At 54.4% G+C, this 18,746-nt stretch overlaps 1 protein-coding gene across 1 annotated transcript; it reads right to left on the minus strand.

The window, feature by feature from the left end:
• Positions 1–5,378: 5,378 nt before the first annotated feature.
• CIAPIN1 (cytokine induced apoptosis inhibitor 1) lies at positions 5,379–18,745 on the minus strand. The gene is made up of 9 exons (XM_075326287.1): positions 18,642–18,745; positions 8,766–8,929; positions 8,535–8,687; positions 7,229–7,305; positions 6,946–7,093; positions 6,788–6,861; positions 5,864–5,985; positions 5,704–5,779; positions 5,379–5,539 (listed from the first exon to the last, which is right to left on the minus strand). The coding sequence occupies exons 2-9, from the start codon at positions 8,926–8,928 to the stop codon at positions 5,429–5,431; spliced, it is 924 nt and encodes a 307-aa protein (XP_075182402.1). The 5' UTR covers position 8,929; positions 18,642–18,745; the 3' UTR covers positions 5,379–5,428.
• Position 18,746: the final 1 nt, after the last annotated feature.

Raw genomic sequence — 18,746 nt, forward strand, 5'->3', positions numbered from 1 at the left:
CCCGCGCTGGCTACCAGTACGTCACAATCGGGGGGTAACAAGTGGGGGTCACCCCTCCTTTATACCTCCCGACCGACAGACAGAGCACGTGACGCGCTCTCTAGCGCCCCTCTTATAGTCAGGCCAATTATGGAATTGCCCGACCATAAGCAAGGAGGCCGCTATACTACTTATGCCGATTATTGAAGGGTCCCCGGTGAGAGTAAGGTATATATTCCCCCGACCTCCGCGGGCGGAATATATAAAATCTCCCCGAATCTCACTGGCCTCCCCACAATAATCCTTGGCACAATTCGCTGCCACCAACCGCTTCACGGTAACTATTAGCCGAACACACAGACGTGGGATTCAAGATCGAGATAACAGAACAGCCCAAGATTAATTATATAATTTAATCAGCCTAAAGCACACTAGAAACTACAATATATACAATAGGGAATCTACAGAATATACATATGTCAGAGGACAGTTACAATCAAAGCATGGGTTACAAACAGGCATACACAGTTCCAGCAGTTACCTTGTTGCGTCTGGCCACAGGGGGGCGCTGTAGACCAGGTTTCCAGGAACTCCCTCACAGGTCTTTCCCAACCAGGCCCCCGAGCAGAAGAACCCTGGAAAATGGCCGAAGTAGGGTTATCAACCTGGGCAGATCCAGGTCCCCTCCTACCTTAGTGACCTCACAGGGAAGCACTGCCACTCCCCCTGCATGGATCAGAATTATCCAGCAAAGGGGATATTGGCCATAACTTTGCCTGGGAGCGTCGTAGGCAGACGCCAATGCTCTCATTGTGACAGTTATGAATTTAGCTACAGAACGAGGGGACTCATGACCTGTCTGCCAGTTCCCCATTGGCTGATATCACGCCTGGGGCATTTCCCAATGTCCTGCTCCCATAAAAAGGGGATGCCGGCATCGTCCACATGCGGAGACACCATTTTTATGGTTGCCATATTTATCGGAAATATGGCTTGCGAGATATGAACCATTTTTTACTGGAGTCGTTCTGTCTGGCTATTTCCATAGCCTGGCTAATGAGATACAACTCTTGTTACAGGGTGACGGCAGGGAGTCATCCTGTGTCCATTGTCCCCAAGCCACCTAATTTCCATATCACAGGACATGGCCATGGAGGTGTAAGTGGAACACTGAGAACAAGAAGGGAGGGGGCACTGCCAGGGAGTGATGAGGGATTATGACTGGAGTCATAATTCATCTTCATATCCCGGGATTTGCCTCACATGTGTGCACCGCTTATAAGCCTCGTGTGTGCACCGCTTATAAGCCTCATGTGTGTGCACCGCTTATAAGCCCCATATGTGTGCACTGCTTATAAGCCTCGTGTGTGCACCGCTTAGAAGCCTCGTGTGTGCACCGCTTATAAGCCCCATATGTGTGCACCGCTTATAAGCCTCATATGTGTGCACCGCTTATAAGCCTCATATGTGTGCACCGCTTATAAGCCTCATATGTGTGCACCGCTTATAAGCCCCATATGTGTGCACCGCTTATAAGCCCCATATGTGTGCACCGCTTATAAGCCTCATATGTGTGCACCGCTTATAAGCCCCATATGTGTGCACCGCTTATAAGCCTCATCTCTGGGCATCACAGACTTGGCCCTATCTTGGATCTCCTCATACCTAACCGACCGAACTTTCAGCGTCTCCCATTCTCACACCACTTCCTCAGCTCGCCCCCTATCTGTCGGTGTCCCTCAAGGCTCAGTTCTTGGACCCCTGCTGTTCTCCATCTATACCTTCGGCTTGGGACAGCTCATAGAGTCCCACGGCTTCCAGTATCATCTCTATGCCGATGACACACAGATCTACCTCTCTGGACCTGACATTACCTCTCTACTAACCAAAATACCACAATGTCTGTCTGCTATTTCATCCTTCTTCTCTGCACGATTCCTAAAACTTAACATGGACAAAACAGAGTTTATTGTCTTTCCTCCTCCTCACTCACCTCCTCCAACAAGCCTTTCCATCAAACTTGATGGTTGCTCACTCACCCCAGTCTCACAAGCTCGTTGCCTTGGAGTAACCCTCGACTCTGCTCTATCCTTCAAGCCACACATCCAAGCCCTCTTCAACTCATGCCGATTACAACTCAAAAATATCTCCCGGATCCGTGCTTTCCTTAACCAAGAATCTTCAAAAACATTAGTGCATGCCCTCATCATCTCCCGCCTCGACTACTGCAACCTCCTGCTCTCTGGCCTCCCTTCCAACACTCTTGCACCCCTCCAATCTATCCTAAACTCTGCAGCCCGCTTAATCCACCTCTCCCCTCGCTACTCCCCAGCCTCGCCACTCTGCCAATCCCTTCACTGGCTTCCCATCGCCCAACGACTCCAGTTCAAAACATTAACCATGACATACAAAGCCATGCACAACCTGTCTCCTCCCTACATCTGTGACCTAGTCTCCCAGTACCTACCTGCACGCAACCTTAGATCCTCACAAGATCTCCTTCTCTGCTCCTCTCTTATTTCCTCTTCCCACAATCGTGTACAAGATTTCTCCCGTGCATCCCCCATACTCTGGAACGCTCTACCTCAGCACATCAGACTCTCCACTACCGTGGAAAGCTTCAAGAGGAACCTCAAGACCCACCTCTTCCAACAAGCCTACAACCTACAATAGCCCTCAGCCCAGTAGACCACTGCGCAACCAGCTCTGTCCTCACCTATTGTACCATCACCCATTCCCTGTAGACTGTGAGCCCTCGCGGGCAGGGTCCTCTCTCCTCCTATACCAGTCTGTCTTGTACTGTTAATGATTGTTGTACGTATACCCTCTTTCACTTGTAAAGCGCCATGGAATAAATGGCGCTATAATAATAAATAATAATAATAATAATAATACTAATGTAACAACTCACCCAATGCTGTGTTCATGGTGAACCACAGCTTTTACGGCTTTGCTGGTCAGCCTATGCGCTGTGAATCCTGATAAGCCTCGTTGAATCTACTCCTGGAAGACTTTGTGCCTTGTGTGGCACCTTGGCACCAGCCTTACCTATCCCAACAAATTACTTCAAAAGAAAAAGATCAATATGGCAACATGAAGTCAAGTTTCTTTTACAACAAGGTTAAAATCTCAGCTGTCTCCTACAGAAAATGTAAATATCTGAGATAAATCAGCATCTCAGAAAATGTTCCTGAAATTATCAGCCTGGATTCACATTGTGTGGGACGTGAAACCTCCACCACACGATAAACCAGCCGTGAAGATTCAGACTCCGACCGCCGGGAAGAAGCAGTGACCGCTTCAGCCAATAGTTCATCAATCTGCACACAATTCTTCCCACCAAACAGGATCTGAAGAGTTGGATGTCTCCATCTCGGGAAGGACAAGTCTGCTGCCGCAATGGATGCATCAAGCTCAGGTTAGGGTGCTTTTGTGGTCAAGTCTTGGCTTCAGGCAAAATGGGATTTCCTAGATGAAAAACATCTTTTCTTAAACTCTGAAAGAATGAAGCTCTTTCCTCAAGTACCTCCAAAAGCTAACTCTTAAGGGGGCTTTACACGCCACAACATCGCTAACGAGATGTCATTGGGTGTCACGGAATTCGTGACACACATCCAGCCTCGTTGGCGACGTCGTTGCGTGTGAAACGCACGAATGACCGCTAATGATCAAAATTACTCACCATATCGTTGATCGTTGACACGTCGTTCTAATCTCAAATATCATTGCTGTTGCAGGACGCAGGTTGTTCGTTGTTCCCGAGGCAGCACACACCTCTATGTGTGACACCGCAGGAACGAGGAACAACAGCGTACCTGCGGCCGCCGGCAATGAGGAAGGAAGGAGGTGGGCGGGATGTTGCGGATCAGCAGAGCGTCGCATGTGCTCAGGTATGTTCGGGGCTCAGCCGAATATCGCAGGTGCCCACGTGGGTTCGGTCGAGTATCATAGGGGCTCAGTTACGCTTGGGGCTCAGCAGAGCATCGCAGGTGCTCAGGTATGTTCAGGGCTCGGACGAATATCACACCTGCCCAAGTGGGCTCAGCCGAGTATCATGGGTGCTTAAGTTGGCTTGGGGCTCGGTAGAGCATCGTAGGTGCTTAGCCAAGTATATTTGGGGTGCAGGTACACTTGGGGCTGTATATCCCGTATGTGGGTGGCGAACTGAACTGTCCAATCGTTGACTTCCATTATCCGAGCGTCTGATTTGCTTGAGGAACCAGTACTGGACCATCGTAGCGTTCACTCACTTGCATTTCTAATATACTTTGCCTTCGGACCAGCCCTTTCTCTTGTGACAACTCCTTCCTGGGATCTGGCTCAGTAGCGCCCCTTTGGCTGGTTTAGTAGTTATGATAAACCGTTTTTGAGGAGCAGCACTAGCTATAAGCGAGGTCCATCAGCTCAGATTGGGCAGCTGCAAGTACAATCATCTACAGCAGAGGTTCCCAACTCCAGTCCTCAAGGCACACCAACAGTGCAGGTTTTCAGGATCTCCTTAGTTTTGCACAGGTGGTAATTTAATCACCTGCACTGGCGATGATTCCAACCCCTGTGCAATACTAAGGCAATCCTGAAAACCTGCACTGTTGGTGTGCCTTGAGGACTGGAGTTGGGAACCTCTGATCTACAGCACCATATTTGCCCGACCCGTGCTCAATTTTTAGGATGCTTGCAGCAGAATTCTGGCATAAAACACCTGAAGTAGCAGTATTTTTGCTTAACTTGGCAGCAGATATTGGGGCATTGTGCTTGAGATGAGCCGCCGCACCTCAGTGGCACGCCGCACCTCAGTGGCACGCCGCACCTCAGTGGCACGCCGCACCTCAGTGGCACGCCGCACCTCAGTGGCACGCCGCACCTCAGTGGCACGCCGCACCTCAGTGGCACGCCGCACCTCAGTGGCACGCCGCACCTCAGTGGCACGCCGCACTGCTGCCCCGACCGGAGGAACATTCCTGCCTGAGCCGCCCATCCTTCATTCAGTGGTGTGGGCCTCCTGCTGCAATGGTCCCGTGCATTAACGTTTTATTTTTTTATGGGGGTAATTCTAATTTTACCTATTCATTAGTCCCCTATGAACCTTTGCTGCAGCCTGCACACCCAGTTGGCAGAGGTTTGGACTTTCGGATTGTTTGGTTTTCTTGCTTCTTCCCACCTCATGGTGACGGCAGACAGTCCCATGTAACCAGGCCAGTGTCGGGGACTGCTCATTCATTAGATGCTGCCTCCACACCATTTCAGGTTCCAGCCTCTCCAAGGACAAGGCTGTAGGAATCCACATGGTGAGCACTGGTTGTACTAGGATTAGCCGACGTCAGAAGCGCGAGGTGCCGCTCTGAGAATCACAGATGTCTGGATCTCCGGACGCTCCCGTCCTCACACAGCAGCCGGTGTCACACGTTAGCACATACATATTTTATTGTGAATTGTATACACAGGGGCCCCCCTAGGCGTCCTGCAGCTGCCCCGAATTCAGCAGGACCTTCTCTCCGGGTTTAAACGCTGGCATTCCAAGGTACGGGCAGCTGGCACAGCGAAACGCGTCCCCCAGGTAACACTGAAAGACAAAGCAGGCACATGAAATCTCACACTGGCCAATACTGCCGCTCTCCACCCAAAACCGGGCACACAGGCTGCTTCCTGCGGCAACCAGTAACCGGAGAGAACCCTTTCACACAGATTTTTTTGTCCCATGTGATTGTACACAGGTTCCATACTCACATTACCACAAGCTGAGGCAGCGGGTTTTGGGGTTGCACTCTTACTCTCCTGCAGTTCTTCCGCTAGTCCACAAGTGCTGTGGAGAGAAGAGAAGCCATCAAATAAGAGGTGCAGCGAGGACGCTGAGCAACGCACCGACTCCGGCACAAACAGCTCTCACCAGTTCTTGCAGGCTTTACGTTTCTTCTCACTGCCCTCCCCACAGCCCCCGAGCCGCAAAGAAGATGGCGGCGGCAATTTCAGGTCTTCTTGGTCTAGAAGATCATCTGAGTCTAAGAGGTCCTGAAACAAATGAAAAGACTAGGATAAAATGGGCAGTAATGGAGGCAGCAAAGATAGCTCAGCCACCCACATGTCGGCCGCGATCTCAGCCCTCACCCCTCACCCCCTCCAGGCCCGTCTACATCAGCCCCAACCTAAGCCCTCACCAACCCGACTGCCCCGTCTACATCAGCCCCGACCTCCCCCCCACCCGCCTGACTGCCCGTCTACATCAACCACGACCTCAGCCCTCGCCCACCCACACCGGCCTGACCTCAGCCCTCGCTCCCCTTCCCCCACCCGGCCTGACCTTACCCCTCACCCCCCACCCCCTCCAGGCCCATCTACATCAGCCCCAACCTCAGCCCTCACCAACCCGACTGCCCCGTCTACATCAGCCCCGACCTTCCCCCCCACCCGCCCGACTGCCCCGTCTACATCAACCACGACCTCAGCCCTCGCCCACCCCCACCCACCTGACCTCAGCCCTCGCTCCCCTTCCCCCACCCGGCCTGATCTCAGCCCTTGCCCCCCGGCCTAACGGCCCCATCTCCATAAGCCCCAACTTTTGCCCTCACCCCTGACCGCCCATCTCCATCAGCACTTGCCTGACCAACCCATTTCCATCGGCCCGGACTTCAGCCCTCACCCCCAACCTGACTGCCCCATCTCCATCAGCCCTCACCCCCATCGGCCTGACTACCAGTCTCCATCTGCCCAGACTTCCACCCTCACCACCCCCCCCCCCCCATTCCAACCACACCACCCCCCCCCACCAGCATCTGAATATATCCACCCCCACATGTAAGGGGAACGCACTGACCACATCCTCGTCATTCATGTCAGTGGCAGACAGCGTCCAGAGCTTCACGGCAGTCAGATCGGCAGAGGGCTTCCCTGCAGCACAAAGCCCTGGTTATTAAAGGCCCTGCCCCCCAGCACAGCCCCCCACACACCGTGCTCACAGCCCTCAGTCAGTACCGGGCCTCGAGTGTCTGGATAGAGACAGCTGCCGTGAGGACCCCACTTCATAGTTGGGTTTTTTAGCTGCTATTGTAACAGAGTTTACATCAGAACTGAAGGGTCCCAGAAGCCCCCCGGTTTGGTCCATCCCCTGCTCTGGAGGAATCTACAGACAAAATAGAAAGCATCCCAAGTGAGATGACACAAGGCGGCGTACCAGAAACCGGCACCCAAACCAGACAGTGCCCTCAGAAGAACTCTGCCTGGAGCACACAGGAGCGGCGTGCAGGTGCACACTTACCTGAGTTACATCAGTTAGTCCAGACAATGTGAGAGAGGAGGTGAGCTGTGCCGGGGACCGGAGACCGGAGGCGCCAACTGCAGAGAGACGACATACTGTCAGTACAGGAGCGTTGCAAAGAGAAAGAGGGGGCGGGATCAGTGGGAGGTCCTATGCAATGAGGATGGAGGGGGCGGGATCAGTGGGCGGTTCTGTGCAGTGAGCTTGGAGGGGGCGGGATCAGTGGGCGGTTCTGTGCAGTGAGGATGGAGGGGCGGGATCAGTGGGCGGTTCTGTGCAGTGAGGATGGAGGGGGCGGGATCAGTAGGCGGTTCAATGATTGGTCCTGTGCAGGGAGGATGGAGGGGACGGGATCAGTGGGCGGTTCTGTGCAGTGAGGATGGAGGGGGCGGGATCAGTAGGCAGTTCTGTGCAGTGAGGATGGGGGGGGTAGGGTCAGTGGGCGGTTCTGTGCAGTGAGGATGGGGGGGTAGGGTCAGTGGGCGGTTCTGTGCAGTGAGGATGGAGGGGGCGGGATCAGTGGGCGGTTCTGTGCAGTGAGGATGGAGGGGGCAGGATCAGTAGGCGGTTCTGTGCAGTGAGCTTGGAGGGGGTGGGATCAGTGGGCGGTTCTGTGCAGTGAGGATGGAGGGGCGGGATCAGTGGGCAGTTCTGTGCAGTGAGGATGGAGGGGGCGGGATCAGTAGGCGGTTCAGTGATTGGTCCTGTGCAGTGAGGATGGAGGGGACGGGATCAGTGGGCGGTTCTGTGCAGTGAGGATGGAGGGGGCGGGATCAGTGGGCGGTTCTGTGCAGTGAGGATGGAGGGGGCGGGATCAGTGGGCGGTTCTGTGCAGTGAGGATGGAGGGGGCGGGATCAGTAGGCAGTTCTGTGCAGTGAGGATGGGGGGGGTAAGGTCAGTGGGCGGTTCTGTGCAGTGAGGATGGGGGTGGAATCAGGGGGCAGTTCTGTGCAGGGAGGATGGAGGGGGCGGGATTAGTAGGCAGTTCAGTGATTGGTCCTGTGCAGTGAGGGGGGGGGGGGTAGGGTCAGTGATGATCCGATGCAGTGGGGAGGGGGGGGGAGATCAGTGATTGGTCCTGTGCAGTGAAGATGGAGGGGCGGGATCAGTGGGCGGTTCTGTGCAGTGAGGATGGAGTAGGCGGGATTAGTAGGTGGTTCAGTGAGTGGTCCGATGCAGTGAGGGTGGGAGAGGGGGGGGGGGTGGGATCAGTGATTGGTCCTGTGCACGCCTGTATGGTGAGGGAGGGGTAGATGTGGATGAGGGGCAGAGACGTCCTCTCTCGCTGTGTTATTCCCTTCTCACCCTCCTGGGGATCCGCGGCCCCCCGGATCAGTACGATGCCGCCAGGCTTTAAGATTCGCGCGACTTCTGCCAGAAGATCTGAGCCGTGAATGGCGGAGCTTCCAGGGACCAGACCAAGAAGGACGAGGTCAAAGCTGGAGTCTGTGTGAGAGGCTGGAGGGGAAGTAGGACGTCAGGAGGATGGATCCACCGGAACATGAAGGCAGCAGCAGCGGAGCCAGCGCAACTCACACACAATCAGCCGCTCCTCGTTCTCTACTTTCACGCTCCCGCCGGGACCTACTGACTCCTGCACCAGAGACACGAAGTCCTGCAGAGCGGCCAGAGACACGCCGCCATCCCAGGTGAGCAGAGCGTGACGACAGCTCGACAGACGATCCCTCAGCCCAGCCATCCTGCCGAGAAGAAGAGGTGACAAGTACCGCCATATACACAGCACAGGATACAGAGGACACCACCGACAACTCCACCATCCTGCCGAGAAGAAGAGACAAGTACTGCCATATACACAGCACAGGATACAGAGGACACCACCGACAACTCCACCATCCTGCCGAGAAGAAGAGACAAGTACTGCCATATACACAGCACAGGATACAGAGGACACCACCGACAACTCCACCATCCTGCCGAGAAGAAGAGACAAGTACTGCCATATACACAGCACAGGATACAGAGGACACCACCGACAACTCCACCATCCTGCCGAGAAGAAGAGGTGACAAGTACTGCCATATACACAGCACAGGATACAGAGGACACCACCGACAACTCCACCATCCTGCCGAGAAGAGGAGACAAGTACTGCCATATACACAGCACAGGATACAGAGGACACCACCAACAACAACTCCACCATCCTGCCGAGAAGAAGAAGAGACAAGTACCGCCATATACACAGCACAGGATACAGAGGACACCACCGACAACTCCACCATCCTGCCGAGAAGAAGAGACAAGTACCGCCATATACACAGCACAGGATACAGAGGATACCACCGACAACTCCACCATCCTGCCGAGAAGAAGAGACAAGTACCGCCATATACACAGCACAGGATACAGAGGACACCACCGACAACTCCACCATCCTGCGAGAAGAAGAGACAAGTACCACCATATACACAGCACAGGATACAGAGGACACCACTGACAACTCCACCATCCTGCCGAGAAGAAGAAGAGACAAGTACTGCCATATACACAGCACAGGATACAGAGGACACCACCGACAACTCCACCATCCTGCCGAGAAGAAGAGACAAGTACTGCCATATACACAGCACAGGATACAGAGGACACCACCAACAACTCCACCATCCTGCCGAGAAGAAGAGACAAGTACTGCCATATACACAGCACAGGATACAGAGGACACCACCAACAACTCCACCATCCTGCCGAGAAGAAGAGACAAGTACTGCCATATACACAGCACAGGATACAGAGGACACCACCACCGACAACTAAACCATCCTGCCGAGAAGAGGAGACAAGTACTGCCATATACACAGCACAGGATACAGAGGACACCACCGACAACTCCACCATCCTGCCGAGAAGAGGAGACAAGTACTGCCATATACACAGCACAGGATACAGAGGACACCACCACCAGGGCATCACTCAATATACACAGCACAGGATACAGAGGACACCACCGACAACTCCACCATCCTGCCGAGAAGAGGAGACAAGTACTGCCATATACACAGCACAGGATACAGAGGACACCACCGACAACTCCACCATCCTGCCGAGAAGAAGAGACAAGTACTGCCATATACACAGCACAGGATACAGAGGACACCACCGACAACTCCACCATCCTGCCGAGAAGAAGAGACAAGTACTGCCATATACACAGCACAGGATACAGAGGACACCACCGACAACTCCACCATCCTGCCGAGAAGAAGAGACAAGTACTGCCATATACACAGCACAGGATACAGAGGACACCACCAACAACTCCACCATCCTGCCGAGAAGAGACAAGTACTGCCATATACACAGCACAGGATACAGAGGACACCACCAACAACTCCACCATCCTGCCGAGAAGAGACAAGTACTGCCATATACACAGCACAGGATACAGAGGACACCACCAACAACTCCACCATCCTGCCGAGAAGAGACAAGTACTGCCATATACACAGCACAGGATACAGAGGACACCACCAACAACTCCACCATCCTGCCGAGAAGAAGAGATAAGTACCACCATATACACAGCACAGGATACAGAGGACACCACCACCAACAACTCCACCATCCTGCCGAGAAGAGGAGACAAGTACTGCCATATACACAGCACAGGATACAGAGGACACCACCACCGACAACTCCACCATCCTGCTGAGAAGAAGAGACAAGTACTGCCATATACACAGCACAGGATACAGAGGACACCACCACCGACAACTCCACCATCCTGCCGAGAAGAAGAGACAAGTACCGCCATATACACAGCACAGGATACAGAGGACATCACCGACAACTCCACCATCCTGCCGAGAAGAGACAAGTACCACCATATACACAGCACAGGATACAGAAGACACCACCGACAACTCCACCATCCTGCGAGAAGAAGAGACAAGTACCACCATATACACAGCACAGGATACAGAGGACACCACCGACAACTCCACCATCCTGCCGAGAAGAAGAGACAAGTACTGCCATATACACAGCACAGGATACAGAGGACACCACCACCGACAACTCCACCATCCTGCCGAGAAGAAGAGACAAGTACTGCCATATACACAGCACAGGATACAGAGGACACCACCGACAACTCCACCATCCTGCCGAGAAGAAGAGACAAGTACTGCCATATACACAGCACAGGATACAGAGGACACCACCGACAACTCCACCATCCTGCCGAGAAGAAGAGACAAGTACTGCCATATACACAGCACAGGATACAGAGGACACCACCAACAACTCCACCATCCTGCCGAGAAGAGACAAGTACTGCCATATACACAGCACAGGATACAGAGGACACCACCAACAACTCCACCATCCTGCCGAGAAGAGACAAGTACTGCCATATACACAGCACAGGATACAGAGGACACCACCAACAACTCCACCATCCTGCCGAGAAGAAGAGACAAGTACTGCCATATACACAGCACAGGATACAGAGGACACCACCACCGACAACTCCACCATCCTGCCGAGAAGAAGAGACAAGTACTGCCATATACACAGCACAGGATACAGAGGACACCACCACCGACAACTCCACCATCCTGCCGAGAAGAAGAGACAAGTACCGCCATATACACAGCACAGGATACAGAGGACATCACCGATAACTCCACCATCCTGCCGAGAAGAAGAGACAAGTACTGCCATATACACAGCACAGGATACAGAGGACACCACCAACAACTCCACCATCCTGCCGAGAAGAGGAGACAAGTACCACCATATACACAGCACAGGATACAGAGGACACCACCGACAACTCCACCATCCTGCCGAGAAGAGGAGACAAGTACCACCATATACACAGCACAGGATACAGAGGACACCACCGATAACTCCACCATCCTGCCGAGAAGAGGAGACAAGTACTGCCATATACACAGCACAGGATACAGAGGACACCACCACCGACAACTCCACCATCCTGCCGAGAAGAGACAAGTACTGCCATATACACAGCACAGGATACAGAGGACACCACCGACAACTCCACCATCCTGCCGAGAAGAAGAGGAGACAAGTACCACCATATACACAGCACAGGATACAGAGGACACCACCACCAACAACTCCACCATCCTGCCGAGAAGAAGAGACAAGTACCACCATATACACAGCACAGGATACAGAGGACACCACCAACAACAACAACTCCACCATCCTGCCGAGAAGAAGAGACAAGTACCACCATATACACAGCACAGGATACAGAGGACACCACCACCGACAACTCCACCATCCTGCCGAGAAGAAGAGACAAGTACCACCATATACACAGCACAGGATACAGAGGACACCACCAACAACAACTCCACCATCCTGCCGAGAAGAGACAAGTACCACCATATACACAGCACAGGATACAGAGGACACCACCAACAACTCCACCATCCTGCCGAGAAGAGGAGACAAGTACCACCATATACACAGCACAGGATACAGAGGACACCACCGACAACTCCACCATCCTGCCGAGAAGAAGAGACAAGTACTGCCATATACACAGCACAGGATACAGAGGACACCACCACCGACAACTCCACCATCCTGCCGAGAAAAAGAGGAGACAAGTACTGCCATATACACAGCACAGGATACAGAGGACACCACCGACAACTCCACCATCCTGCCGAGAAGAAGAGACAAGTACTGCCATATACACAGCACAGGATACAGAGGACACCACCACCGACAACTCCACCATCCTGCCGAGAAAAAGAGGAGACAAGTACTGCCATATACACAGCACAGGATACAGAGGACACCACCGACAACTCCACCATCCTGCCGAGAAGAAGAGACAAGTACTGCCATATACACAGCACAGGATACAGAGGACACCACCAACGACAACTCCACCATCCTGCCGAGAAGAAGAGACAAGTACTGCCATATACACAGCACAGGATACAGAGGACACCACCAACAACTCCACCATCCTGCCGAGAAGAAGAGACAAGTACTGCCATTTACACAGCACAGGATACAGAGGACACCACCGACAACTCCACCATCCTGCCGAGAAGAGGAGACAAGTACTGCCATATACACAGCACAGGATACAGAGGACACCACCGACAACTCCACCATCCTGCCGAGAAGAAGAGACAAGTACCACCATATACACAGCACAGGATACAGAGGACACCACCACCGACAACTCCACCATCCTGCCGAGAAGAGACAAGTACTGCCATATACACAGCACAGGATACAGAGGACACCACCACCGACAACTCCACCATCCTGCCGAGAAGAGGAGACAAGTACCGCCATATACACAGCACAGGATACAGAGGACACCACCAACAACTCCACCATCCTGCCGAGAAAAAGAGGAGACAAGTACTGCCATATACACAGCACAGGATACAGAGGACACCACCACCGACAACTCCACCATCCTGCCGAGAAGAAGAGACAAGTACTGCCATATACACAGCACAGGATACAGAGGACACCACCACCGACAACTCCACCATCCTGCCGAGAAGAAGAGACAAGTACTACCATATACACAGCACCGGATACAGAGGACACCACCGACAACTTCACCATCCTGCCGAGAAGAAGAGACAAGTACCACCATATACACAGCACCGGATACAGAGGACACCACCGACAACTCCACCATCCTGCCGAGAAGAAGAGACAAGTACCGCCATATACACAGCACAGGATACAGAGGACACCACCACCGACAACTCCACCATCCTGCCGAGAAGAAGAGACAAGTACCGCCATATACACAGCACCGGATACAGAGGACACCACCGACAACTCCACCATCCTGCCGAGAAGAAGAGACAAGTACTGCCATATACACAGCACAGGATACAGAGGACACCACCGACAACTCCACCATCCTGCCGAGAAGAAGAGACAAGTACTGCCATATACACAGCACAGGATACAGAGGACACCACCGACAACTCCACCATCCTGCCGAGAAGAAGAGACAAGTACTGCCATATACACAGCACAGGATACAGAGGACACCACCAACAACTCCACCATCCTGCCGAGAAGAGACAAGTACCACCATATACACAGCACCGGATACAGAGGACACCACCGACAACTCCACCATCCTGCCGAGAAGAAGAGACAAGTACCGCCATATACACAGCACAGGATACAGAGGACACCACCACCAGGGCATCACTCAACTCCATGATCCTGCACAACTTTCAAAGCAAAACTCAAAAACAATCTACCGCCCCTCAGCGTCTCTCTTTGTGACGTCACGGCCCCCTGTACCGCTCTACACCGTGTGCAGAATTATTAGGCAAGTTGTATTTTAGAGGATTTTTTTTATTATCGATCAACAACTATGTTCTCAATCACCCAAAAGACTCATAAATCACAGCTTAATATTTTGGCAGTTGGAGGGGTCTTTAGATTCGGCTTCTTAGGAGGAAATGTTTGTGCAGTGACTATTACTGTGCAGAATTATTAGGCAACTTAATAAACACCAGATCTATTCCCATCTCACTTGTTTATTGTCACCAGGAAACCAATATAACTGCACAACATATAGAAATAAACATTCCTGACTGCAAAAACAAAACCCCGAAAAATGACTGCCCGATATCGCCCCCTTTCTTTCTGATGACACTCAGCAGCGACCATCCATAGATTCTGTCATTGCTTCATCTGTTTACCATCAACATTGCGTGCAGCAGCCTCCACAGACTCCACAGCCTCCAGACTCCACAGCCTCCAGACACTGCTCCCAGAGGTGGACTGTTTTCCCTCCCTGTAGATCTCACATTTTATGAGGGACCACAGGTTCTCTATGGGGTTCAGATCAGGTGAACAAGGGGGGGCCATGTCATTATTTTTTCATCTTTTAGACCTTTACTGGCCAGCCACGCTGTGGAGTAGTTGGATGCATGTGATGGAGCATTGTCCTGCATGAAAATCATGTTTTTCTTTAACGATAGCGACTTCTTCCTGTACCACTCCTTGAAGTTGTCTTTCAAAAACTGGCAGTAGGTCTGGGAGTTGAGCTTCACTCCATCCTCAACCTGAAAAGCTCCCACAAGTTGATCTTTGCTGATCCCAGCCCATACCAGTGCCCACCTCCACCTTGCTGGCGTCTGAGTCGGAGTGGAGCTCTCTTTACTGATCCAGCCTCTGGCCCATCCATCTGCCCATCAAGAGTCACTCTCATTTCATCATCCATAAAACCTGTGAAGAATCAGTCTTCAGATATTTCTTGGCCCAGTCTTGAGGTTTTATCTTCTGTTTCTTGGTCAGAGGTGGTGGTTTTCGGCCTTCCTTACCTTGGCCTGTCCCTGAGTATGGCACACCTTGTGCTTTTTGATACTCCAGTAACGTTGCAGCTCTGAAATATGGCCAAACTGGTGGCAAATGGCATCTTGCAGCTTCACGCTTGATTTTCCTCAATTCATGGGCAGTTATTTTGCGCTTTTTTGCCCAGCACGCTGCTAGCGACCCTGTTGGCTATTTGCCATGAAACGCTTGATTGTTCGGTGATCACGCTTCAAAAGTTTGACAATTTCTAGACTGCTGCGTCCCTCTGCAAGACATCGCACAATGTGGACTTTTCAGAGCCCGTAAAATCTCTCTTCTGACCCATTTTGCCAAAGGAAAGGAAGTTGCCTAATAATGAAGCCCCCCTTATATAGGGTGTTGTGTCATTACACCGCACCCCTCCTCATTACAGAGATGCACAGCACCGGAGTTACTTCATTGGTAGTTGGCTCTCAGCCTATACAGCTTGGAGTAGGACGACATGTATAACGAGCATCATGTGATGAAAATACTCATCTGCCTAATAATTCTGCACACAGTGTACGTGACGTCACGGCCTCTCAGCACCCCTCTACGTGACGTCACGGCCCCTCAGCACCCCTCTACGTGACGTCACGGCCCCTCAGCACCCCTCTACGTGACGTCACGGCCCCTCATCACCCCTCTACGTGACGTCACGGCCCCTCAGCACCCCTCTACGTGACGTCACGGCCCCTCATCACCCCTCTACGTGACGTCACGGCCCCTCAGCACCCCTCTACGTGACGTCACGGCCCCTCAGCACCCCTCTACGTGACGTCACGGCCCCTCAGCACCCCTCTACGTGACGTCACGGCCCCTCAGCACCCCTCTACGTGACGTCACGGCCTCTCAGCACCCCTCTACGTGACGTCACGGCCCCCTCAGCACCCCTCTACGGGACGTCACGGCCTCTCAGCACCCCTCTACGTGACGTCACGGCCCCTCAGCACCCCTCTACGTGACGTCACGGCCCCTCAGCACCCCTCTACGTGACGTCACGGCCCCTCAGCACCCCTCTACGTGACGTCACGGCCCCTCAGCACCCCTCTACGTGATGTCACGGCCCCACAGCACCCCTCTACGTGACGTCACGGCCCCTCAGCACCCCTCTACGTGACGTCACGGCCCCTCAGCACCCCTCTACGTGACGTCACGGCCCCCTCAGCACCCCTCTACGTGACGTCACGGCCCCTCAGCACCCCTCTACGTGACGTCACGGCCCCTCAGCACCCCTCTACGTGACATCACGGCCCCCTCAGCACCCCTCTACGTGACGTCACGGCCCCCTCAGCACCCCTCTATGTGACGTCACGGCCCCCTCAGCACCCCTCTACATGACGTCACGGCCCCCTCAGCACCCCTCTACGTGACGTCACGGCCCCCTCAGCACCCCTCTACGTGACGTCACGGCCCCCTCAGCACCCCTCTACATGACGTCACGGCCCCCTCAGCACCCCTCTACGGGACGTCACGCACCCCTCTACGTGACGTCACGGCCCCTCAGCACCCCTCTACGTGACGTCACGGCCCCCTCAGCACCCCTCTACATGACGTCACGGCCCCCTCAGCACCCCTCTACGTGACGTCACGGCCCCCTCAGCACCCCTCTACATGACGTCACGGCCCCCTCAGCACCCCTCTACGGGACGTCACGCACCCCTCTACGTGACGTCACGGCCCCCTCAGCACCCCTCTACGGGACGTCACGCACCCCTCTACGGGACGTCACGGCCCCTCAGCACCCCTCTACGTGACGTCACGGCCCCCTCAGCACCCCTCTACGGGACGTCACGCACCCCTCTACGGGACGTCACGGCCCCCTCAGCACCCCTCTACGTGACGTCACGGCCCCCTCAGCACCCCTCTACATGACGTCACGGCCCCCTCAGCACCCCTCTACGGGACGTCACGGCCCCTCAGCGCCCCTCTACGTGACGTCACGGCCCCTCAGCACCCCTCTACATGACGTCACGGCCCCCTCAGCACCCCTCTACGTGACGTCACGGCCCCCTCAGCACCCCTCTACGTGACGTCACGGCCCCCTCAGCACCCCTCTACATGACGTCACGGCCCCCTCAGCACCCCTCTACGGGACGTCACGCACCCCTCTACGTGACGTCACGGCCCCTCAGCACCCCTCTACGTGACGTCACGGCCCCCTCAGCACCCCTCTACATGACGTCACGGCCCCCTCAGCACCCCTCTACGTGACGTCACGGCCCCCTCAGCACCCCTCTACATGACGTCACGGCCCCCTCAGCACCCCTCTACGGGACGTCACGCACCCCTCTACGTGACGTCACGGCCCCCTCAGCACCCCTCTACGGGACGTCACGCACCCCTCTACGGGACGTCACGGCCCCTCAGCACCCCTCTACGTGACGTCACGGCCCCCTCAGCACCCCTCTACGGGACGTCACGCACCCCTCTACGGGACGTCACGGCCCCCTCAGCACCCCTCTACGTGACGTCACGGCCCCCTCAGCACCCCTCTACATGACGTCACGGCCCCCTCAGCACCCCTCTACGGGACGTCACGGCCCCTCAGCGCCCCTCTACGTGACGTCACGGCCCCTCAGCACCCCTCTACGTGACGTCACGCACCCCTCTATGTGACGTCACGGCCCCCTCAGCACCCCTCTACGTGACGTCACGGCCCCCTCAGCACCCCTCTACGGGACGTCACGGCCCCCTCAGCGCCCCTCTACGTGACGTCACGGCCCCCTCTACGGGACGTCACGGCCCCCTCAGCACCCCTCTACGGGACGTCACGGCCCCTCATCACCCCTCTACGGGACGTCACGCACCCCTCTATGTGACGTCACGGCCCCCTCAGCACCCCTCTACGTGACGTCACGGCCCCCTCAGCACCCCTCTACGTGACGTCACGGCCCCCTCAGCACCTCTACGTGACGTCACGGCCCCCTCAGCACCCCTCTACGGGACGTCACGGCCCCCTCAGCACCTCTACGTGACGTCACGGCCCCCTCAGCACCCCTCTACGGGACGTCACGCACCCCTCTATGTGACGTCACGGCCCCTCAGCACCCCTCTACGTGACGTCACTTTCTTTACCTCCAGCTCCGGTTTCCGCTTTCTGCTTCTTTCTCCAGATGATTCAATTCACCTCTCACATCCGGTCTCCGTATTCTGCGCCGGAAATGACGTCACGACGTCACC

This window comes from Anomaloglossus baeobatrachus, chromosome 10 (genome assembly GCF_048569485.1).
Source record: "Anomaloglossus baeobatrachus isolate aAnoBae1 chromosome 10, aAnoBae1.hap1, whole genome shotgun sequence".
NCBI classification, from domain to species: domain Eukaryota; kingdom Metazoa; phylum Chordata; class Amphibia; order Anura; family Aromobatidae; genus Anomaloglossus; species Anomaloglossus baeobatrachus.

Excerpts from the sequence above, each read along its gene's own strand:
- CIAPIN1 (XM_075326287.1), bottom strand. The coding sequence starts at position 8,928 with ATGGCTGGGCTGAGGGATCGTCTGTCGAGCTGTCGTCACGCTCTGCTC. Across the intron at positions 7,094-7,228 it reads GACTAACTGATGTAACTCAG|ATTCCTCCAGAGCAGGGGAT; the intron begins GTAAGTGTGCAC and ends TTTTGTCTGTAG. Across the intron at positions 5,540-5,703 it reads CTGCCTCAGCTTGTGGTAAT|TGTTACCTGGGGGACGCGTT; the intron begins GTGAGTATGGAA and ends TTTGTCTTTCAG.